Here is a 25,000-nt window from a genome sequence, read left to right as displayed (position 1 = left end):
AGGAGAAGAGATAGGAGTTGGATGGATGGATGGATGGACGGAGGGAAGGATGGAATGGAGGGTGAGAAGGAAGGAGGGAAGGGATGATGGAATGAAGGGATGGAGAGAGCAGAAGGGATAGAGTGAGGTATGGAGGAAGGAGAGAGAGAGAGAAGAGTCTTTAAAGTGTACCACTTACCCTCTCATCAATAGGTAATGAGAGAAAAATACTTCTTAAAGTTAATGTCATGTAATGTATGGTGCTGACAGCAGGTTGACTTCAGGATCACATAGTAACGCATACACTGACACTCTATTGATCATCCTGGTCCAACCCCCATCTTCTACATATAGACTCTATTGAGCATCCTGGTCCAACCCCCATCTTCTACATATAGACTCTATTGATCATCCTGGTCCAACCCCCATCCTCTACATATAGACTCTACTGAGCATCCTGGTCCAACCCCCATCCTCTACATATAGACTCTATTGATCATCCTGGTCCAACCCCCATCTTCTACATATAGACTCTATTGATCATCCTGGTCCAACCCCCCATCCTCTACATATAGACTCTACTGAGCATCCTGGTCCAACCCCCATCCTCTACATATAGACTCTATTGATCATCCTGGTCCAACCCCCATCTTCTACATATGACTCTATTGATCATCCTGGTCCAACCCCCATCCTCTACATATAGACTCTATTGAGCATCCTGGTCCAACCCCCATCTTCTACATATAGACTCTATTGATCATCCTGGTCCAACCCCCATCCTCTACATATAGACTCTATTGATCATCCTGGTCCAACCCCCATCCTCTACATATAGACTCTATTGATCATCCTGGTCCAACCCCCATCTTCTACATATAGACTCTATTGAGCATCCTGGTCCAACCCCCATCTTCTACATATAGACTCTATTGATCATCCTGGTCCAACCCCCATCCTCTACATATAGACTCTATTGATCATCCTGGTCCAACCCCCCATCCTCTACATATAGACTCTATTGATCATCCTGGTCCAACCCCCATCCTCTACATATAGACTCTATTGAGCATCCTGGTCCAACCCCCATCCTCTACATATAGACTATTGATCATCCTGGTCCAACCCCCATCTTCTACATATAGACTCTATTGAGCATTCTATTGAGTGGTTCTCTGTAGCTCAGCTGGTAGAGCACAGCGCTTGTAACGCCAAGGTAGTGGGTTCGATCCCTGGGACCACCCATACACAAAAAATAAATTGTGCACGCATGACTGTAAGTCACTTTGGATAAAAGCGTCTGCTAAATGGCATATTATTATTATTATACTGGTCCAACCCCCATCTTCTACATATAGACTCTATTGAGCATCCTGGTCCAACCCCCATCTTCTACATATAGACTCTATTGATCATCCTGGTCCAACCCCCATCCTCTACATATAGACTCTACTGAGCATCCTGGTCCAACCCCCATCCTCTACATATAGACTCTATTGATCATCCTGGTCCAACCCCCATCTTCTACATATAGACTCTATTGATCATCCTGGTCCAACCCCCATCCTCTACATATAGACTCTACTGAGCATCCTGGTCCAACCCCCATCCTCTACATATAGACTCTATTGATCATCCTGGTCCAACCCCCATCTTCTACATATAGACTCTATTGATCATCCTGGTCCAACCCCCATCCTCTACATATAGACTCTATTGAGCATCCTGGTCCAACCCCCATCTTCTACATATAGACTCTATTGATCATCCTGGTCCAACCCCCATCCTCTACATATAGACTCTATTGATCATCCTGGTCCAACCCCCCATCCTCTACATATAGACTCTATTGATCATCCTGGTCCAACCCCCATCTTCTACATATAGACTCTATTGAGCATCCTGGTCCAACCCCCATCTTCTACATATAGACTCTATTGATCATCCTGGTCCAACCCCCATCCTCTACATATAGACTCTATTGATCATCCTGGTCCAACCCCCATCCTCTACATATAGACTCTATTGAGCATCCTGGTCCAACCCCCATCTTCTACATATAGACTCTATTGATCATCCTGGTCCAACCCCCATCCTCTACATATAGACTCTACTGAGCATCCTGGTCCAACCCCCATCCTCTACATATAGACTCTATTGATCATCCTGGTCCAACCCCCATCTTCTACATATAGACTCTATTGATCATCCTGGTCCAACCCCCATCCTCTACATATAGACTCTATTGATCATCCTGGTCCAACCCCCATCCTCTACATATAGACTCTATTGAGCATCCTGGTCCAACCCCCATCCTCTACATATAGACTATTGATCATCCTGGTCCAACCCCCATCTTCTACATATAGACTCTATTGAGCATTCTATTGAGTGGTTCTCTGTAGCTCAGCTGGTAGAGCACAGCGCTTGTAACGCCAAGGTAGTGGGTTCGATCCCCGGGAACACCCATACACAAAAAATAAATTGTGCACGCATGACTGTAAGTCACTTTGGATAAAAGCGTCTGCTAAATGGCATATTATTATTATTATACTGGTCCAACCCCCATCCTCTACACATAGACTCTATTGAGCATCTTGAGCTTCATGATGTTTTTAAAAAAACCTTTTCACAGTTGGCACAGTTTGTTTTGTCTGTGGTAAAATAAAGGCTAGAAGAGCAGAAGGTATGTAGTGTAACTGGCCTGAGGCTCAGACAGAGTGGCGTTCACTACTCTATGGACACTGGGTGTTTCTACAGGTCCATCGGTCTGTCTGCTTCTACTTTCTGTGGTATTAGGGGGGTTGAGCGTGCAGAGGTTCAGACTCGGGGAGAAATGATACACTGACAGGACAGACAGACAGACAGACAGACAGACAGACAGACAGACACTCCCCTACACATGCACACGTACGGACGAACATAAGCACATCAAAATTGTATTTTTCTTTAACTTTAACATGTCTGTCTGTTTTGAACAGACAACTTATCTTTCTCTGAGCAATTGTATCAGTATAAAATAACATCATATCCCCATACAATATAGCTCAGTATTTCAATGATTTATTTTCTACAGTCATTATTGCTAATCTTTATCAAGGGTGTCAATCATTTGGTACCACTTCCCTAGTAACGTAACGTTGCACCAACAATATGGCTACAAGTTAATTCATTTTTTTTTTTTTGGGGGTGGGGGGGGCATAATTAAATGTACCTTTTTTAGTTGAATCTAGATAATAGATACTATTTCTAGATAATATATACTATTTCTCTATCTGGCACAGTTGGACAATTCTTGGTAAAATAAAGGGTTATTTTCTTTTACTTGGTAAAATAAAGGGTTCTTTTTTTTTGGCTGTTATTTGCCCCTTGTTGGATATGTTGTCCAATTATAACATTTTTCTGAGACGTTATGGGGAGGAAAGAAGGGGAACAGAGCCAAAGTAGTGCATTTTCCAGAAGTTACGGACCAATTTGAATGTTAAAACTCCATTAACGTTCTCCCGCACTTCGTATTAACAAGCATTCCTCTCTCTACCGGTGACCGTCAGGGGAAATACTAGGGAAAATTAGCACCAATCGTTTCTCTCCAGTGTTTTAATAAGGCTGGCTAGGAGAGATGTTGTTTGTAGGTAGCCACATGAAAAAACACTATAGTGTACTATGGTTAAATACTATAGGATTCACTGGAGTGTTTTTGCAGACTTAACTGTATCATTTAAAAAATAAAATAAATAAATTGGTCATTTAGCAGACGCTCTTATCCAGAGCGACTTACAGGAGCAATTAGGGTTAAGTGCCTTGCTCAAGGGCACATCAACAGGTTTTTCACCTTGTCGGCTCGAGGATTAGAACCAGCGACCTTTCGGTTACTGCCACAACGCTCTTAACCACTAAGCTACCTGCCGCCCCATTTACTGTAGTGTTTTAACGGACTAAAGGTAGCAAAAACACAACAGTGAATACTGTGGTTTTTTACTGTAGTTTTGCAGACATGACTGTAGTATACTGTATATTTAGTTTACTATAGGGTAAATATTGTAGTAAGAAAAAACTGTAGTATTATTTATATATACAGTACCAGTCAAAAGTTTGGACACACCTACTCATTCAAGGGTTTTTCTTAATTTTTACTATTTTTTAAATTGTAGAATAATAGTGAAGACATCAAAACTATGAAATAACACATATGGAATCATGTAGTAACCAAAAAAGTGTTAAACAAATCAAAATATATTTTATATTTGAGATTCTTCAAATAGCCAATCCTTTGCCTTGATGACAGCTTTGCACACTCTTGGCATGGCCAGGTAGGAGCTAACCATTTTCGTGAATGGGGTGGTGTACCTAATAAACTGACCACTGAGTGTATATATGTACTGTATATATATATATATATATATATATATATATATGTGTGTGTGTTTTTTGCAGACTGTAGTGTTTTTGTTTTTGACATTGACGTGGGGGCTTTCTCCTTGAGGAAATCTACTGTACAAAATACTCAAAGAGGAAATTGTCTATAACCTGTAAGTAGGACTGAGGTCTGAACATTTCAGAGCTGTAGGGAACACAAGACAGTGCATTCGGAAAGTATTCTGACCCCTTGACTTTTTCCATATTATGTTACCTTACAGCCTTATTCAAAAATTGATTAAATTAATGTTTTTCCTCATCAATCTACATACAATGCCCCATAATGACAAAGCGAAAACAGGTTTTTAGACGTTTTTTGCTAATAAAAAATAAAAAATAACAACTGAAATACCTTATTTACATAAGTATTCAGACCCTTTGCTATGAGACTCAGAATTAAGCTCAGGTGCATCCTGTTTCCATTGATCATCCTCAAGATGTTTCTGACAGAGCTTGAGAGCATCTACAGAGAAGAATGGAAGGAACTCCCCAAATACTGGTTTGCGCCAGACGTAGTGTTTTCCTTGATGGCCAAAAAGCTCAATTCTAGTCTCATCCACCTCTGGCCTGCTGGCTCCCCTACCTCTGCGGAAGCATAGTTCCCGCTCAGCCCAGTCAAAACTGTTCGCTGCTCTGGCACCCCAATGGTGGAACAAGCTCCCTCACGACGCCAGGACAGCGGAGTCACTCACCACATTCCGGAGACATTTGAAACCCCACCTCTTTAAGGAATACCTGGGATAGGATAAAGTAATCCTTCTACCCCCACCCCCCTTTACTCCAACCCCCCAAAAAAAACATAAAAAAAACAAACATTGTAAAGTGGTTATCCCACTGGCTATAAGGTGAATGCACCTATTTGTAAGTCACTCTGGATAAGAGCGTCTGCTAAATGACGTAAATGTAAAATGTAATGTCATCTGACCAGAGTACCTTCTTCCATATGTTTGGGGAGTCTCCCACAAACGTGTTTGCTTATTTTTTTCTTTAAGCAATGGCTTTTTTCTGGCCACTCTTCCGTAAAGCCCAGCTCTGTGGAGTGTACGGCTTAAAGTGGTCCTATGGACAGATACTCACATTTCCGCTGTGGAGCTTTGCAGCTCCTTCAGGGTTATCTTTGGTCTCTTTGTTGCCTCTGATTAATGCCCTCCTTGCCTGGTCCGTGAGTTTTGGTGGGCGGCCCTCTCTTGGCAGGTTTGTTGTGGTACCATATTCTTTCCATTTTTTAATAATGGATTTAATGGTGCTCCGTGGGATGTTAAAAGTTTAAGATATTTTTTTATAACCCAACCCTGATCTGTACTTCTCCACAACTTTGTCCCTGACCTGTTTGGAGAGCTCCTTGGTCTTCATGGTGCCGCTTGCTTGGTGGTGCACCTTGCTTAGTGGTGTTGCAGACACTGGGGCCTTTCAGAACAGGTGTGTATATATATACTGAGATCATGTGACACTTAGATTGCACACAGGTTGACTTTATTTAATTTATTATGTGACTTCTGAAGGTAATTGGTTGCGCCAGATCTTATTTAGGGGCTTCATAGCAATACATATACACGCACCACTTTTCTGTTATTTATTTTTTTGATTTTTTTTTCATTTCACTTCACCAATTTGGACTATTTTGTGTATGTCCATTACATGAAATCCAAATAAAAATCAATTTAAATTACAGGTTGTAATGCAACAAAATAGGAAAAACACCAAGGGGGATGAATACTTTTGCAAGGTACTGTATTATATCATAAATATGGTGGTTCGAGCCCTGAATGCTGATTGGCTGACAGCCGTGGTATATCAGATCGTATAGGTAGTAATTGATAAGGCTGGCTAGGAGAGATGTTGGTAGGTAGGTAGTATTTGATAAGGCTGGCTTGGAGATATGTTGTTAGTAGGTAGTATTTGATAAGGCTGGCTAGGAGAGATGTTTGTGGTATATGGCCAATATACCACGGCTAAGGGTTGTATCCAGGTACTCTGTGTTGCATCGCGCATAAGAATTGGCCGTATACCACACCCCCTTATTGCTTAAGTAATTACTGTAGTGTTTTTGCGGACTGTAGTAATTTTGCGGACATTACTGTAGTATTTATTGTAGTTTTTTTTTAGACTTTAGTGTTTTTGCGAACATTACTTTAGTATTTACTATAGTATTTTGCAGTATACTACAACATTATATAGTAAGTACTACACATGATTGAGAGATACTACAGTGTGTATTCTAGTATTCTACAGTATACTACACTTTACTTCAGAATTATATAGTAAATACTGTAGTATCTTATAGTCAACTGTAGTATTTTTTAATGTGGGTAGTATTTGATAAGGCTGGCAAGGAGAGATGTTGTTGTAGGTAGTATTTGATAAGGCTGGCTAGGAGAGATGTTGTTAGTAGGTAGTATTTGATAAGGCTGGCTAGGAGAGATGTTGTTGGTAGGTAGTATTTGATAAGGCTGGCTTGGAGAGATGTTGTTAGTAGGTAGTATTTGATAAGGCTGGCTAGGAGAGATGTTGTTGGTAGGTAGTATTTGATAAGGCTGGCTAGGAGAGATGTTGTTGCCACTGCGCCTCCCGTGTGGCGCAGTGGTCTAAGGCACTGCATCGCAGTGCTAACTGTGCCACTAGAGATCCTGGTTCGAATCCAGGCTCTGTCGCAGCCGGCCGCGACCGGGAGACTCATGGGCGGCGCACAATTGGCCCAGCGTTGTCCAGGGTAGGGGAGGGAATGGCCGGCAGGGATGTAGCTCAGTTGATAGAGCATGGCGTTTGCAACGCCAGGGTTGTGGGTTCGATTCCCACGGGGGGCCAGTATAAAAAATAAAAATAAAATGTATTCACTAACTGTAAGTCGCTCTGGATAAGAGCGTCTGCTAAATGACTAAAATGTAAAAAAATGTAATGTAGTATTTGATAAGGCTGGCTAGTAGAGATGTTGTTGGTAGGTAGTATTTGATAAGGCTGGCTAGGAGAGATGTTGGTAGGTAGTATTTGATAAGGCTGGCTAAGAGAAATGTTGGTAGGCAGTATTTGATAAGGCTGGCTAGGAGAGATGTTGTTGGTCGGTAGTATTAAATAAGGCTGGCCAGGAGAGATGTTTGTTAGTAGGTAGTATTTGATAAGGCTGGCTAATAGATATGTTGTTGGTAGGTAGTATCTGATAAGTCTGGCTAGGAGAGATGTTGGTAGTTAGTATTTGATAAGTCTGGCTAGGAGAGATGTTGTTAGTTGGTAGTATTTGATAAGTCTGGCTAGGAGAGATCTTGTTAGTAGGTAGTATTTGATAAGACTGGCTAGGAGAGATGTTGGTAGGTAGTATTTGAAAAGGCTGGCTAGGAGAGATGTTGTTGGTAGGTAGTATTTGATAAGGCTGGCTAGGAGAGATGTTGGTAGGTAGTATTTGATAAGGCTGGCTAGGAGAGATGTTGTTGGTAGGTAGTATTTGATAAGGCTGGCTAGGAGAGATGTTGGTAGGTAGTATTTGATAAGGCTGGCTAGGAGAGATGTTGTTGGTAGGTAGTTGTCACGCCCTGACCTATGGAACTCTTGTTTGTTGAGTCAGGGTGTGAATGTCTATTTGAGATCTATGTTAGTCTATTTCTATGTTGCAGATCTAGGTTGATCTTTCTATGTTTGGCCGGGTGTGATTCCCAATCAGAGGCAGCTGTCGCTCGTTGTCTCTGATTGGGGATCATACTTAAGTAGCCTGGTTGCCTACCTTAGTTGTGGGATCTTGTTCCGTGTTAGGCTCGTATGTGTTTAGCCTGAGGACTTCACGTTACGTTGGTTCTAGTTTTGTTGTATGTTTATTTAGTTAATAAACATGTACGCTTTTCACGCTGCACCTTGGTCTGACCCGTCTCTCAACGATCGTGACAGTAGTATTTGATAAGGCTGGGTAGGAGAGATGTTGTTAGGTAGTATTTGATAAGGCTGGCTAATAGAGATGTTGTTGGTGGGTAGTATTTGATAAGGCTGGCTTGGAGAGATGTTGGTGTGTAGTATTTGATAAGGCTGGCTAGGAGAGATGTTGGTAGGTAGTATTTGATAAGGCTGGCTAGGAGAGATGTTTGTAGGTAGTATTTGATAAGGCTGGCTAGGAGAGACATGGTAGGTAGTATTTGATAAGGCTGGCTAGGAGAGATGTTGGTAGGTAGTATTTGATAAGGCTGGCTAGGAGAGACATGGTAGGTAGTATTTGATAAGGCTGGCTAGGAGAGATGTTGGTAGGTAGTATTTGATAAGGCTGGGTAGGAGAGATGTTGTTAGGTAGTATTTGATAAGGCTGGCTAATAGAGATGTTGTTGGTAGGTAGTATTTGATAAGGCTGGCTTGGAGAGATGTTGGTGTGTAGTATTTGATAAGGCTGGCTAGGAGAGATGTTGGTAGGTAGTATTTGATAAGGCTGGCTAGGAGAGATGTTGGTAGGTAGTATTTGATAAGGCTGGCTAGGAGAGACATGGTAGGTAGTATTTGATAAGGCTGGCTAGGAGAGATGTTGGTAGGTAGTATTTGATAAGGCTGGCTAGGAGAGACATGGTAGGTAGTATTTGATAAGGCTGGCTAGGAGAGATGTTGGTAGGTAGTATTTGATAAGGCTGGCTAGGAGAGATGTTGGTAGGTAGTATTTGATAAGGCTGGCTAGGAGAAATGTTGGTAGGTAGTATTTGATAAGGCTGGCTAGGAGAAATGTTGGTAGGTAGTATTTGATAAGGCTGGATAGGAGAGCTGTTGGTAGGTAGTATTTGATAAGGCTGGATAGGAGATATGTTGGTAGGTAGTATTTAGCAGTGTATGATGGTCCACTGTTGCGGCTCGGTGGTAGTGGCTCACAAATGCGCACACACACGCGCGCACACACACACACACACGCGCGCGCACACACACGACCAGGAATAAGGGTATGGTGCCAGAGCATAGTACAGTCCTAAGTGTTCCCAGTAAGGATGCATAAAATTTAATGGAGCTCCGCAGTCAGAACTGGAACCGTTTGGGGCTGTTGCTGCTTGCTCTGTGTGGAAGTAGTACTGGATGTTACTGTCAGTCAGTCAGAGCTCAGATCTGTTCAGGTAAGTAGGCTGGACACTTTTTAAAAATACAAATCAAATCAAATCAAGTTGTATTTCTCACATGCGCTGAATACAACAGGTGTATACCTTACAGTGAAATGCTTAGTTACAAGCCCTTAACCAACAATGCAGTTTTAAGAAAATAGAGTTAAGAAAATATTTACTAAATAAACTAAAGTCAAAAATATAAAAAGTAACACAATAAAATAACAATAATGAGGCTATATACAGGGGGTACCGGTACCGAGTCAATGTGCGGGGGTACAGGTTAGTCGAGGTAATTTGTACATGTAGGTTGGGGTAAAGTGACTATGCATAGATAATAAACAGCGAGTAGCAGGGTGTAAATGCAAATAGTACGGGTGGCCATTTGATTAATTGTTCAGCAGTCTTATGACTTGGGGTTAGAAGCTGTTAAGGAGCCTTTTGGACCTAGACTTGGCGCTCCGGTACCGCTTGCCGTGCGGTAGCAGAGAGAACAGTCTATGACTTGGGTGACTGGAGTCTTTGACAATTTTTTGGGCCTTCCTCTGAAACTGCCTAGTATATTGGTTCCTGGATGGCAGGAAGCTTGGCCCCAGTGATGTACTGGGCCGTACACACTACCCTCTGTAGCGCCTTACGGTCGGATGCCGAGCAGTTGCCATACCAGGCGGTGATGCAACCGGTCAGGATGCTCTCGATGGTGCAGCTGTAGAACTGGGGACACATGCCAAATCTTTTCAGTCTCCTGAGGGGGAAAAGGCTTTGTCGTGCCCTCTTCACGACTGTCTTGGTGTGTTTGGACCATGATAGTTTGTTGGTGATGTGGACACCAAGGAACTGGAAGCTCACGACCCACTCCACCACAGCCCCGTCGATGTGAATGGGGGCGTGTTTGGCCCTCCTTTTCCTGTAGTCCACAATCATCTCCTTTGTCTTGATCACGTTGAGGTAGAGGTTGTTATCCTGGCACCACACTGCCAGGTCTCTCACCTCCTCCCTATAGGCTGTCTCATCGTTGTCGGTGATCAGGCCTACCACAGTTTTGTCGTCAGCAAACTTAATGATGGTGTTGGAGTCGTGCCTGGCCATGCAGTCATGGGTGGACAGGGAGTACAGGAGGGGACTAAGCATGCACCCCTGAGGGGCCCCCGTGTTGAGGATCAGCGTGGCAGATGTGTTGTTGCCTACCGTTACCACCTGGGGGCGGCCCGTCAGGAAGTCCAGGATCCAGTTGCAGAGGGAGGTGTTTAGTCCCAGGGTCCTTAGCTTAGTGATGAGCTTTGAGGGCACTATGGTGTAGAACACTGAGCTGTAGTCAATTAACAGCATTCTCACATAGGTGTTCCTTTGTCCAGATGGGAAAGGGCAGTGTGGAGTGCGATTGAGATTGCGTCATCTGTGTATCTGTTGGGGCGGTATGCGAATTGGAGTGGGTCTAGGGTTACTGGGATGATGGTGTTGATGTGAACCATGACCAGCCTTTCAAAGCACTTCATGGCTACTGACTTGAGTGCTACGGGGCGGTAGTCATTTAGGTTGGTTACCTTCACTTTCTTGGGCACAGGGACTATGGTGGTCTGCTTGAAACATGTTGGTATTACAGACTCGGTCAGGGTGAGGTGGAAAATGTCAGTGAAGACACTTGCCAGTTGGTCAACTCATGCTCTGAGTACATGTCCTGGTAATCCATCTGGCCCCGCGGCCTTGTGAATGTTGACCTGTTTAAAGGTCTTGCTCACATCGGCTACGGAGAGCGTGTGATCACACAGTCGTCTTGAACAGCTGGTGCTCTCATGCATGCTTTAGTGTTGCTTGCCTCGAAGCGAGCACAAACCCAGGTTCGAATCCCCTGCCCCAAGACTGTGGTTGCCCTCTAAACTAAAGTCTATGCATGAACTCAGGGACGCTAACGTAAGTCTATAGGCAAGGTTACTCATCATGCTAGCATGGTTCACTGAATCACATCAGTTACACTTCCCATGTCACTGCAACATCAATGTCAAAATGGTGGTGGTATTATTTTAATGAAGTGTTGTGACCCCTGAGGATGAGAATGTTCACTTCCACTGGTGTGACGGGAGGTCTGTTAGTCCTACTGTATTACATTATCACCATAACAACTATTAACAACAATTATCCCAAATACCTGTAGGTGTATAATAAAACCTGGCACATGTGTGGAGCAGCTGTGGAGCTTCTCTCTCTCTCTCTCTCTCTCTCTCTCTCTCTCTCTCTCTCTCTCTCTCTCTCTCTCTCTCTCTCTCTCTCTCTCTCAATTCCAATTAAGGGCTTTATTGGCATGGGAAACATATGTTAACATTGCCAAAGCAAGTGAAGTAGATAATAAACAAAAGTGAAATAAACATTACACTCAGAGGTTCCAAAAGAATAAAGACACTTCAAATGTCATATAATGTATATATACAGTGTTGTAACAATGTGCAAATAGTTTAAGTACAAAAGGGAAAATAAATCAACATAAATATGGGTTGTATTTACAATGGTGTTTGTTCTTCACTGGTTGCCCTTTCTGTCTCCCTCTGTCTCTGTGTTCCAGACTTAACCCTGACTTAACCCTAACTCTAGGGAGTTTTTCCTAGCCACCGTGCTTCTACACCTGCATTACTAGCTGTTTGGGGTTTTAGGCTGGGTTTCTGTACAGCACTTCGAGATATTAGCTGATGTAAGAAGGGCTATATAAAATAAAATTGATTGATTGATTGATTGATTTGCATTCTTTCATTTCCTAATGAAGACTAATTAACTTCATCCCCCTTCTTCCAAATGTGTGTACTCATTCACTTCCCCTCAATTGGGTTGAAGTAAGCATAGCTGGAGGGAGTTTGGCAGGGAAGGGGGAGAAAGTGCTTTAGTGTTCAGTTCTGAGCCCCTTGCTGTGCATCATTCTTGTCCAATAAAAGTAAACTTCCTTGTTGTTATTTGTCCTCCAGGCCACACGGGGCGCCTGCTCATGTCCCTGTGCTTCAGCAGTCTCAGCTTCCTGCTCTTCCACATCATCTATCAGATCACTGTCAACAGTCTACTGGCCAGGAACAGCATAGACCCCGCCTTCAACTGTGAGTACTGAGTCTGTACCCTGACTTAACCCTAACTCCATCGACCCCCGCTTCAACTGTGAGTACTGAGTCTGTACCCTGACTTAACCCTAACTCCATCGCCCCCCCCGCTTCAACTGTGAGTACTGAGTCTGTACCCTGACTTAACCCTAACTCCATCGACCCCCGCTTCAACTGTGAGTACTGAATCTGTACCCTGACTTAACCCTAACTCCATCGACCCCCGCTTCAACTGTGAGTACTGAATCTGTACCCTGACTTAACCCTAACTCCATCGACCCCCGCTTCAACTGTGAGTACTGAATCTGTACCCTGACTTAACCCTAACTCCATCGACCCCCGCTTCAACTGTGAGTACTGAGTCTGTACCCTGACTTAACCCTAACTCCATCGACCCCCGCTTCAACTGTGAGTACTGAGTCTGTACCCTGACTTAACCCTAACTCCATCGACCCCCCGCTTCAACTGTGAGTACTGAGTCTGTACCCTGACTTAACCCTAACTCCATCGACCCCCGCTTCAACTGTGAGTACTGAGTCTGTACCCTGACTTAACCCTAACTCCATCGACCCCCGCTTCAACTGTGAGTACTGAATCTATACCCTGACTTAACCCAAACTCCATCGACCCCCGCTTCAACTGTGAGTACTGAATCTGTACCCTGACTTAACCCTAACTCCATCGACCCCCGCTTCAACTGTGAGTACTGAGTCTGTACCCTGACTTAACCCTAACTCCATCGACCCCCGCTTCAACTGTGAGTACTGAGTCTGTACCCTGACTTAACCCTAACTCCATCGACCCCCGCTCCAACTGTGAGTACTGAGTCTGTACCCTGACTTAACCCTAACTCCATCGACCCCCGCTCCAACTGTGAGTACAGCCAGACACAGTCCAGTAGTACAGAGCATGTTCCTGTTCCATTCGTTACATGTATGTGTGTAGATGGATGCTTGAACTTTCAACCCTCAGTGTTGAAAGAATTTCCCAGGGTTGTAGATTTTTATTTATTTTATTTTATTTAACCTTTATTTAACCAGGTAAGCCAGTTGAGAACAAGTTCTCATTTACAACTGCGACCTGGCCAAGATAACGCATAGTAGTGCGATAAAAACAACAACACAGAGTTACATATGGGGTAAAAAAACATAAAGTAAAAAAAAATACAACAGAACATATATATACAGTGTGTGCAAATGTAGCAAGTTATGGAGGTAAGGCAATAAATAGGCTATAGTGCAAAATAATTACAATTAGTATTAACACTGGAATGCTAGATGTGCAAGAGATTATGTGCAAATAGAGATACTGGGGTGCAAAAGAGCAAAATAAATAACAATATAGGGATGAGGTAGTTGGGTGGGCTAATTTCAGATGGGCTGTGTACAGGTGCAGTGATCGGGTAAGGTGCTCTGACAACTGATGCTTAAAGTTAGTGAGGGAGATAAGAGTCTCCAGCTTCAGAGATTTTTGCAGTTTGTTCCAGTCATTGGCAGCAGAGAACTGGAAGGAATGGCGGCCAAAGGAGGTGTTGGCTTTGGGAATGACCAGTGAGATATACCTGCTGGAGCGCAGACTACGGGTGGGTGCTGCTATGGTGACCAATGAGCTAAGATAAGGCGGGGATTTGCCTAGCAGTGATTTATAGATGGCCTGGAGCCAGTGGGTTTGACGACGAACATGTAGTGAGGACCAGCCAACAAGAGCGTACAGGTCACAGTGGTGGGTAGTGTATGGGGCTTTGGAGACAAAACGGATGGCACTGTGATAGACTACATCCAATTTGCTGAGTAGAGTGTTGGAGGCTATTTTGTAAATGACATCGCCGAAGTCAAGGATCGGTAGGATAGTCAGTTTTACGAGGGCATGTTTGGCAGCATGAGTGAAGGAGGCTTTGTTGCGAAATAGGAAGCCGATTCTAGATTTAACTTTGGATTGGAGATTCTTAATGTGAGTCTGGAAGGAGAGTTTACAGTCTAACCAGACACCTAGGTATTTGTAGTTGTCCACATACTCTAGGTCAGACCCGTCGAGAGTGGTGATTCTAGTCGGGTGGGCGGGTGGGCGGGTGCCAGCAGCGTTCGATTGAAGAGCATGCATTTAGTTTTACTAGTGTTTAAGAGCAGTTGGAGGCTGCTGAAGGAGTGTTGTATGGCATTGAAGCTCGTTTGGAGGTTTGTTAACACAGTGTCCAATGAAGGGCCAGATGTATACAAAATGGTGTCGTCTGCGTAGAGGTGGATCTGAGAGTCACCAGCAGCAAGAGCGACATCATTGATATACACGGAGATAAGAGTCGGCCCAAGAATTGAACCCTGTGGCACCCCCATAGAGACTGCCATAGGTCCAGACAACAGGCCCTCCGATTTGACACACTGAACTCTATCTGAGAAGTAGTTGGTGAACCAGGCGAGGCAGTCATTTGAGAAACCAAGGCTATTTAGTCTGCCAATAAGAATGCGGTGGTTGACAGAGTCGAAAGCCTTGGCCAGGTCGATGAAGACGGCTGCACAGTACTGTCTATTATCGATCGCGGTTATAATATCGTTTAGGACCTTGAGCGTGGCTGAAGTGCACCCATGACCAGCTCGAAACCGGATCGCATAGCGGAGAAGGTACGGTGGGATTCGAAATGGTCGGTGATCTGTTTGTTAACTTGGCTTTCAAATACTTTCGAAAGGCAGGGCAGGATGGATATAGGTCTGTAACAGTTTGGATCTAGAGTGTCACCCCCTTTGAAGAGGGGGATGACCGCGGCAGCTTTCCAATCTCTGGGGATCTCAGACGTTACGAAAGAGAGGTTGAACAGACTAGTAATAGGGGTTGCGACAATTTCGGTGGCTAGTTTTAGAAAGAAAGGGTCCAGATTGTCTAGCCCAGCTGATTTGTAGGGGTCCAGATTTTGCAGCTCTTTCAGAACATCAGCTGTCTGAATTTGTGTGAAGGAGAAGCGGGGGGGCATGGGCAAGTTGCAGCGGAGGGTGCAGAGTTGGTGGCCGGGGTAGTGGTAGCCAGGTAGAAAGCATGGCCAGCCGTAGCAAAATGCTTGTTGAAATTCTCGATTATTGTAGATTTATCGGTGGTGATAGTGTTTCCCTAGCCTCAGTGCAGTGGGCAGCTGGGAGGAAGTGCTCTTATTCTCCATGGACTTTACAGTGTCCCAAAACTTTTTGGAGTTAGTGCTACAGGATGCAAATTTCTGTTTGAAAAAGTTAGCCTTTGCTTTCCTGACTGCTTGTGTATATTGGTTCCTAACTTCCCTGAAAAGTTGCATATCGCGGGGGGCTATTTGATGCTAATGCAGTACGCCACAGGATGTTTTTGTGCTGGTCAAGGGCAGTCAAGTCTGAGGAGAACCAGGGGCTATATCTGTTCTTAGTTCTGTATTTTTTGATTGGGGCATGTTTATTTAAGATTGAGAGGAAATTACTTTTAAAGAACAACCAGGCATCCTCTACTGACGGAATGAGATCTATATCCATCCAGGATACCTGGGCCAGGTCAATTAGGAAGGCCTGCTCGCTAAAGTGTTTTAGGGAGCGTTTGACAGTGATGAGGGGTGGTCGTTTGACCGCGGACCCGTTACGGGACGCAGGCAATAAGGCAGTGATCGCTGAGATCCTGGTTGAAGACAGCGGAGGTGTATTTAGAGGGTAAGTTAGTCAGGATGATATCTATGAGGGTACCCATGGTTACGGATTTAGGGTTGTACCTGGTAGGTTCGTTGATAATTTGCGTGAGATTGAGGGCATCTAGTTTGGACTGTAGGATGGCCGGGGTATTAAGCATATCCCAATTTAGATCACCAAGCAGTACGAACTCTGAGGATAAATGGGGGGCAATCAATTCACATATGGAGTCCAGGGCACAGCTGGGGGCTGAGGGGGGTCTGTAGCAAGCAGCAACAGTGAGAGACTTATTTCTGGAAAGGTGGATTTTTAGAAGTAGAAGCTCAAACTGTTTGGGCACAGACCTGGATAGTATGATAGAGCTCTGCAGGCTATCTCTACAGTAGATTGCAACTCCACCCCCTTTGGCAGTTCTATCTAGACGGAAAATGTTATAGTTGGGGATGGAAATTTCAGAATTGTTGGTGGCCTTCCTAAGCCAGGATTCAGACACTGCTAGAACATCAGGGTTGGTGGAGTGTGCTAACGCAGTGAATAACTCAAACTTAGGAAGTAGACTTCTGATATTTACATGCAGGAAACCAAGGCTTTTGCGATTACAGAAGTCAGCAAATGATAGCGCCTGGGGAGTAGGAGTTATACTGAGGGCTGCAGGGCCTGGGTTAGCCTCTACATCACCGGAGGAACAGAGAAGGACTAGAATAAGGATACGGCTAAAGGCTTTAAGAACTGGTCTTCTAGTGCGTTGGGTACATATAATAAAGGGGGCAGATTTCCGGGCGTTGTAGAAAAGATTCAGGGCATTATGTACAGACAACGATATGGAAGGATATGAGTAAAGTGGAGGTAAACCTAAGCGTTGGGTAACAATGAAAGAGATAGCATCACTGCAGGCACCAATTGAGTCGGTCTCCGTGTGTATGGGGGGTGGGACAAAGGAGCTATCTAAGGCAGGTTTAGCTGGGCTGGGGGATCTACAGTGAAATAGTACAATTATAAATAACCTAAACAACAATAAGCTAACCATATTGAGATGGGAGAGAGGCATAAAGCAATCACGGTGTAATTTGAGAGAGCTAAGACAACAGCTGGTAATGACGACACAGTTTGGGCTGAGGCTAAACATAAGCAGGATGCGGTACCGTAAAAAGGAACAGTCCAGCAGGCATCAGCTGTATAGCTGAGTTATCATAAGGTCCGGTGAACAGCAATAGGAGAGTTCGGGGGCTGCTAAAGCACTAGCGAGCAAGAGGCCACGGCTAGCGTGTGCTAGCGGGCCGGGGCTAGCAGATGGAATCTTTGTGGTCGACGTGTTAACGGGAAGCCTGTTGTAATCACATCAGACGATTTCGTCGGCAGACCAGTCGTGTAGGATCGGCGGGGCTCCGTGTCAACACTAGGTGGTCCCGTCCGGTTGACGTAGAGGTAGATAGCCGGGAGATGGGCCTAGCTCAGGATGATTAGCCAGACCACAACGTCCATTTTGTTGCAGCTAGCTGGTAGCGATGAATCCGGAGTTAAAGGTCCAGGGATTCAGTGATTCCGGCGGAAAAACTGATATGTTCTGGGTCGATAACGCGCTGTGCAGACTGGCCGAATAATAGTCCAGACTAGAGCTGGCTGGTGGGTGGTGCAGGCCACGGACAATGGTGAAAAACCGCTAACGGTAGCTGATAGCAAGTAGCTAGTTAGCTGGCTACTCCCGTCCGGTAGACCTAGAGGTAGATATGAGCCTGGCTCTAGGCTAGCTCGAGGCTAACTGGTGCTTGCATCGGGGCAGTAGTGAATTAGCCAGACAGCAACATCCATTCAGTTGCGGCTAGCTAGTTGCGATCCGGTGATTAATGTCCAGTGATTAAATTATTCCCGCAGAAAATCCAATGTTCTGGGTGAAATACCGCTAACTGTGGCTAATAGCAAGTAGCTAGTTAGCTGGCTAGCTAGTTTCAACTGGAGATTCTAGATAAAAGGTAAGTCAATAATAGAATCCGTTCCACATTGAGTGAGGCGGGTTGCAGGAAAGTATATTTTGTAGAAGGATGAAAAGTCTGATAGGGAAATATGTACGAAAAATACAAAAAAACAGGCTATTTACAGACACACGACAAAAACAGGACTGCACTACTACGCCATCTTGGATCTAGATCACCCCCAGTACAGGTGTAGCTCACCTCTCTCTCTCACCTGAGGGTTAGGTTCGTTTCCACACCACGCTCAGTCAGTACAAGTACTACTTTGGTGTCTGGAGGCTAAGTTAGGAGATGTACCACTTTTGGTGTCTGGGAGCTAAGTTAGGAGATGTACCACTTTTGGTGTCTGGAGGCTAAGTTAGGAGATGTACCACTTTTGGTGTCTGGGGGCTAAGTTAGGAGATGTAACGCTTTTGGTGTCTGGGGGCTAAATTAGGAGATGTACCGCTTTTGGTGTCTGGGGGCTAAGTTAGGAGATGTACAGCTTTTGGTGTCTGGGGGCTAAATTAGGAGATGTACCACTTTTGGTGTCTGGAGGCTAAATTAGGAGATGTACCACTTTTTATGTCTGGAGGCTAAGTTACGGTCCAATGCAGAGAAGGGTAACACATTTTCTCAACTATCATCTAAACTAATCTGAACAACATACCGCTAGCTATCTCAAGAAGGTGTTCTGGCTTATTGGGGGTATGCTAGAGTTAGCCTTACTGAATCCACTAACATGTTCCAACATAGCCTTACTGAATCCACTAACATGTTTTAACATAGTCTTACTGAACCCACTAACATGTTTTAACATAGTCTTACTGAACCCACTAACATGTTTTAACATAGTCTTACTGAACCCACTAACATGTTTTAACATAGTCTTACTGAACCCACTAACATGTTTTAACATCGCCTCACTGAACCCACTAACATGTTTTAACATAGTCTTACTGAACCCACTAACATGTTTTAACATCGCCTCACTGAACCCACTAACCTGTTTTAACATAGTCTTACTGAATCCACTAACATGTTTTAACATAGTCTTACTGAACCCACTAACATGTTTTAACATAGCCTTACTGAACCCACTAACATGTTTTAACATAGTCTTACTGAACCCACTAACATGTTTTAACATAGTCTTACTGAACCCACTAACATGTTTTAACATAGTCTTACTGAACCCACTAACATGTTTTAACATAGCCTTACTGAACCCACTAACATGTTTTAACATAGCCTCACTGAACCCACTAACATGTTTTAACATAGCCTTACTGAACCCACTAACATGTTTTAACATAGCCTCACTGAACCCACTAACATGTTTTAACTTACAGTGCCTTCAGAAAGTATTCACACCCCTTGACTTTTTCCAAATTTTGTTGTGTTACAAAGTGGGATTGAAATGGATTTAATTGTATTTTTTTGTCAACGATATACCCAAAATACTCTGTAATGTCAAAGTGTAAGAACAATTCTAACATTTGTAAAACATTTATGAAAAATAAAATACTAATATATCACGGTTTCAACCCCCTGAGTCAATACATGTTAGAATCACCTTTGGCAGTGATTACAGCTGTGAGTCTTTCTGGGAAAGTCTCTGAAGTGCTTTCCACACCTGGATTGTGTAACTTTTACATTTTAGTCATTTAGCAGATGATCTTATCCAGAGCGACTTACAGTTAATGCATTAATCTTAAGATAGCTAGGAGGGACAACCACAGGCCAAGAAACCTGAGGTGGCAGAACGGAGTGCTCGGGTTGGAGTGTAGAGTTTGAGCAGAGCCTGAAGGTAGGGAGGGGGCAGTTCCTCTTGCTGCTCCGTAGGCCAGCACCATGGTGTTGTAGTGGATGAGAGCTTCGACTGGAAGCCAGTGGAGTGTGAGGAGGAGCAGGGTGACATGAGAGAACTTCGGAAGGCTGAAAACCAGGCAGGCTGCAGAGTTCTGAATAAATTGCTGGGATTTGATGGCACAAGTTGGGAGACCAACCAACAGTGAGTTGCAGTAGTCCAGACAGCAGGAGAAGACAAGTGCCTGGATGAGGACCTGCGCTGCTTCCTGTGTGAGGTAGGGTCGTACTCTACGGATGTTGTAGAACATGAACCTGCAGGAGCAAGTCACTGCTTTGATGTTTGCAGAGAACGACAGGGTGTTGTCCAGGGTCATGCCAAGGTTCTTTGCACTCTGGGAAGGCGACACTGTGGAGTTGTCAACCGTGATGAAGAGGTCTTTGAGCGGGCAGGCCTTCCCTGGGAGGAAGAGCAGTTCCGTTTTGACGAGGTTGAGCTTGAGGTGGTGGGCCGACATCCAAGTTGAGATATCTGCCAGGCACGCAGAGATGCGTGTCGCCACCTGGGTGTCAGAAGGGGGGAAATTCAACATTCTTCAAGTTCTGTCAAATTGGTTGTTCATCATTGCTAGACAACCATTTTCAGGTCTTGCCATAGATTTTCAAGCAGACTTAAGTCAAAACTGTAACTCAGGAACATTCACTGTCTTCCTGGTAATGAATGAATCTCCCAGTGTCTGGTTGAAAGCAGACTGAAACAGTTTTCCTCTAGGATTTAGCCTGTGCTTAGCTCCATTACATTTCTTTTTTATCCTGAAAAACTCCCCAGTTATTAATGATTACAAGCATACCCATAACATGATGCAGCCAGGGTACTCCATATACCTTGAAAATATGGAGAGCCCTGAACATAACACTTTGTATTCAGGACAAAAAGTGAATTGCTTTGTAATTTTTTTTGCAGTTTTACTTTAGTGTCTTGTTGCAAACAGGATGCATGTTTTGGAATATTTGTATTCTGTACAGGCTTCCTTCTTTTCACTCTGTCAATTAGGTTAGTATTGTGGAGTAACTACAGTGTTGTTGATCCATCCTCAGTTTTCTCCTATCACAGCCATTAAACTCTGTAACTGTTTTAAAGTCACGATTGGCCTCATGGTGAAATCCCTGAGTGGTTTCCTTCCTCTCCAGCAACTGAGTTAGGAAAGACGCCTGTATCTTTGTAGTGACTGTGTGTGTATTGATACACCATCCAAAGTGTAATGAATAACTTCACCATCTTAGCTACTAGCCACTGGACAGCACGGTAGCTACTAGCCACTGGACAGCACGGTAGGCTACTAGCCACTGGACAGCACGGTAGCTACTAGCCACTGGACGGCACGGTGGCTACTAGCCACTGGACGGCACGGTAGCTACTAGCCACTGGACGGCACGGTAGCTACTAGCCACTGGACGGCACGGTAGCTACTAGCCACTGGACGGCACGGTAGCTACTAGCCACTGGACGGCACGGTAGCTACTAGCCACTGGACGGCACGGTAGCTACTAGCCACTGGACGGCACGGTAGCTACTAGCCACTGTACGGCACGGTAGCTACTAGCCACTGGACAGCACGGTAGCTACTAGCCACTGGACAGCACGGTAGCTACTAGCCACTGGACAGCACGGTAGCTACTAGCCACTGGACAGCACGGTAGCTACTAGCCACTGGACAGCACGGTAGCTACTAGCCACTGGACAGCACGGTAGCTACTAGCCACTGGACAGCACGGTAGCTACTAGCCACTGGACAGCACGGTAGCTACTAGCCACTGGACAGCACGGTAGGCTACTAGCCACTGGACGGCACGGTAGCTACTAGCCACTGGACGGCACGGTAGCTACTAGCCACTGGACGGCACGGTAGCTACTAGCCACTGGACGGCACGGTAGCTACTAGCCACTGTACGGCACGGTAGGCTACTAGCCACTGGACAGCACGGTAGCTACTAGCCACTGGACAGCACGGTAGCTACTAGCCACTGGACAGCACGGTAGCTACTAGCCACTGGACAGCACGGTAGGCTACTAGCCACTGTACGGCACGGTAGCTACTAGCCACTGCCACTGCCACCAACTGCCAACATTAGCATTAATTAATCAAATCAAATCAAATGTTATTGGTAAATAAACGTGTTTAGCAGATGTTATTGCGGGTGTAATGAAATGCTTGTGTTTCTAGCTCAGACAGTGCATTAATATCTAACAAGTAATATCTAACAATTTCACAACATATACCCAATACACACAAATCTAAGTAAAGCAATGAAAATAAATATATGGACGAGCAATGTCAGAGCAGCATGGACTAAGATACAGTAGAATATTATAGAATAGAATACAGTATATACATATGAGATGAGTAATGCAAGATACAGTGGCTTGCGAAAGTATTCACCCCCCTTGGCATTTTTCCTATTTTGTTACCTTACAACCTGGAATTAAAATTGATTTTTGGGGGGTTTGTATCATTTTATTTACACAACATGCCTACCACTTTGAAGATGCAAAATATTTTTTGGGGTGAAACAAACAAGAAATAGACAAAAAAAAACAGAAAACTTGAGCATCTATTCACCCCCCCAAAGTCAATACTTTGAAGAGCCACCTTTTGCAGCAATTACAGCTGCAAGTCTCTTGGGGTATGACTCTATAAGCTTGGCACATCTAGCCACTGGGATTTTTGCCCATTCTTCAGGGCAAAACTGCTCCAGCTCCTTCAAGTTGGATGGGTTCCGCTGGTGTACAGCAATCTTTAAGTCATACCACAGATTCTCAATTGGATTGAGGTCTGGGCTTTGACTAGGCCATTCCAAGACATTTAAATGTTTCCCCTTAAACCACTCAAGTGTTGCTTTAGCAGTATGCTTAGGGTCATTGTCCTGCTGGAAGGTGAACCTCCATCCCAGTCTCAAATCTCTGGAAGACTGAAACAGGTTTCACCATCCATCATTCCTTCAATTCTGACCAGTTTACCAGTCCCTGCCGATGTAAAACATCCCCACAGCATGATGCTGCCACTACCATGCTTCACTGTGGGGATAGTGTTCTTGGGGTGATGAGAGGTGTTGGGTTTGCGCCAGACATAGCGTTTTCCTTGATGGCCAAAAAGCTCAATTTTAGTCTCATCTGACCAGAGTACCTTCTTCCATATGTTTGGGGAGTCTCCCACATGCCTTTTGGCGAACACCAAACGGGTTTGCTTATTTTTTTCTTTAAACAATGGCTTTTTTCTGGCCACTCTTCCGTAAAGCAAAGCTCTGTGGAGTGTACGGCTTAAAGTGGTCCTATGGACAGATACTCCAATCTCCGCTGTGGATCTTTTCAGCTCCTTCAGGGTTATCTTTGGTCTCTTTGTTGCCTCTGATTAATGCCCTCCTTGCCTGGTCCGTGAGTTTTGGTGGGCGGCCCTCTCTTGGCAGGTTTGTTGTGGTGCCATATTCTTTCCATTTATTAATAATGGATTTAATGGTGCTCCGTGGGATGTTCAAAGTTTCTGATATTTTTTTATAACCCAACCCTGATCTGTACTTCTCCACAACTTTGTCCCTGACCTGTTTGGAGAGCTCCTTGGTCTTCATGGTGCTGCTTGCTTGGTGGTGCCCCTTGCTTAGTGGTGTTGCAGACTCTGGGGCCTTTCAGAACAGGTGTGTATATATATACTGAGATCATGTGACACTTAGATTGCACACAGGTGGACTTTATTTAACTAATTATTCGACTTCTGAAGGTAATTGGTTGCACCAGATCTTATTTAGGGGCTTCATAGCAAAGGGCGTGCATTTTTTTCATTTCACTTCACCAATTTGGTCAATTCTATGTGTGTCCATTACATGAAATCCAAAGAAAAATCCATTTAAATTACAGGTTGTAATGCAACAAAATAGGAAAAATGCCAAGGGGGATGAATACTTTTGCAAGGCACTGTATCTAAACATTTTTAAAGTGACTAGTGTTCCATTTATTAAAGTGGTCAGTGATTTCTAATCTATGTACAGTGGGGGAAAAAAGTATTTAGTCAGCCACCAATTGTGCAAGTTCTCCCACTTAAAAAGATGAGAGAGGCCTGTAATATTCATCATAGGTACACGTCAACTATGACAGACAAAATGAGAATTTTTTTCTCCAGAAGATCACATTGTAGGATTTTTAATGAGTTGATTTGCAAATGATGGTGGAAAATAAGTATTTGGTCAATAACAAAAGTTTCTCAATACTTTGTTATATACCCTTTGTTGGCAATGACACAGGTCAAACGTTTTCTGTAAGTCTTCACAAGATTTTCACACACTGTTGCTGGTATTTTGGCCCATTCCTCCATGCAGATCTCTAGAGCAGTGATGTTTTGGGGCTGTCGCTGGGCAACACGGACTTTCAACTCCCTCCAAAGATTTTCTATGGGGTTGAGATCTGGAGACTGGCTAGGCCACTCCAGGACCTTGAAATGCTTCTTACGAAGCCACTCCTTCGTTGCCCGGGCGGTGTGTTTGGGATCATTGTCATGCTGAAAGACCCAGCCACGTTTCATCTTCAATGCCCTTGCTGATAGAGGTTTTCACTCAAAATCTCACGATACATGGCCCCATTCATTCTTTCCTTTACACGGATCAGTTGTCCTGGTCCCTTTGCAGAAAAACAGCCCCAAAGCATGATGTTTCCACCCCCATGCTTCACAGTAGGTATGGTGTTCTTAGGATGCAACTCAGCATTCTTTGTCCTCCAAACACGACGAGTTGAGTTTTTACCAAAAAGTTATATTTTGGTTTCATCTAACCATATGACTTTCTCCCAATCCTCTTCTCGATCATCCAAATGCACTCTAGGAAACTTCAGACGGGCCTGGACATGTACTGGCTTAAGCAGGGGGACACGTCTGCACTGCAGGATTTGAGTCCCTGGCGGCGTAGTGTGTTACTGATGGTAGGCTTTGTTACTTTGGTCCCAGCTCTCTGCAGGGCATTCACTAGGTCCCCCCGTGTGGTTCTGGGATTTTTGCTCACCGTTTTTGTGATCATTTTGACCCCACGGGGTGAGATCTTGCGTGGAGCCC

The 25,000-nt window shown here is 44.4% G+C and overlaps 1 protein-coding gene across 1 annotated transcript in view; it reads left to right on the top strand.

Annotated features, from left to right (window-relative positions):
• LOC121534514 (piezo-type mechanosensitive ion channel component 2) overlaps nt 1-25,000 on the top strand; it is a gene marked incomplete at its 5' end in the record, with an annotated part of 210,421 nt that overhangs the window by 1,839 nt on the left and 183,582 nt on the right. The window contains 1 exon segment of the mRNA XM_045206050.1: nt 12,395-12,520. Within this exon segment, the coding sequence (XP_045061985.1) occupies nt 12,395-12,520 (126 nt within the window).

The sequence above is a fragment of the Coregonus clupeaformis genome, chromosome 21 (genome assembly GCF_020615455.1).
Source record: "Coregonus clupeaformis isolate EN_2021a chromosome 21, ASM2061545v1, whole genome shotgun sequence".
NCBI classification, from domain to species: domain Eukaryota; kingdom Metazoa; phylum Chordata; class Actinopteri; order Salmoniformes; family Salmonidae; genus Coregonus; species Coregonus clupeaformis.
The sequence above is the reverse complement of the archived record's forward strand: the minus strand, read 5'-3'. Positions and strand labels throughout refer to the sequence as shown.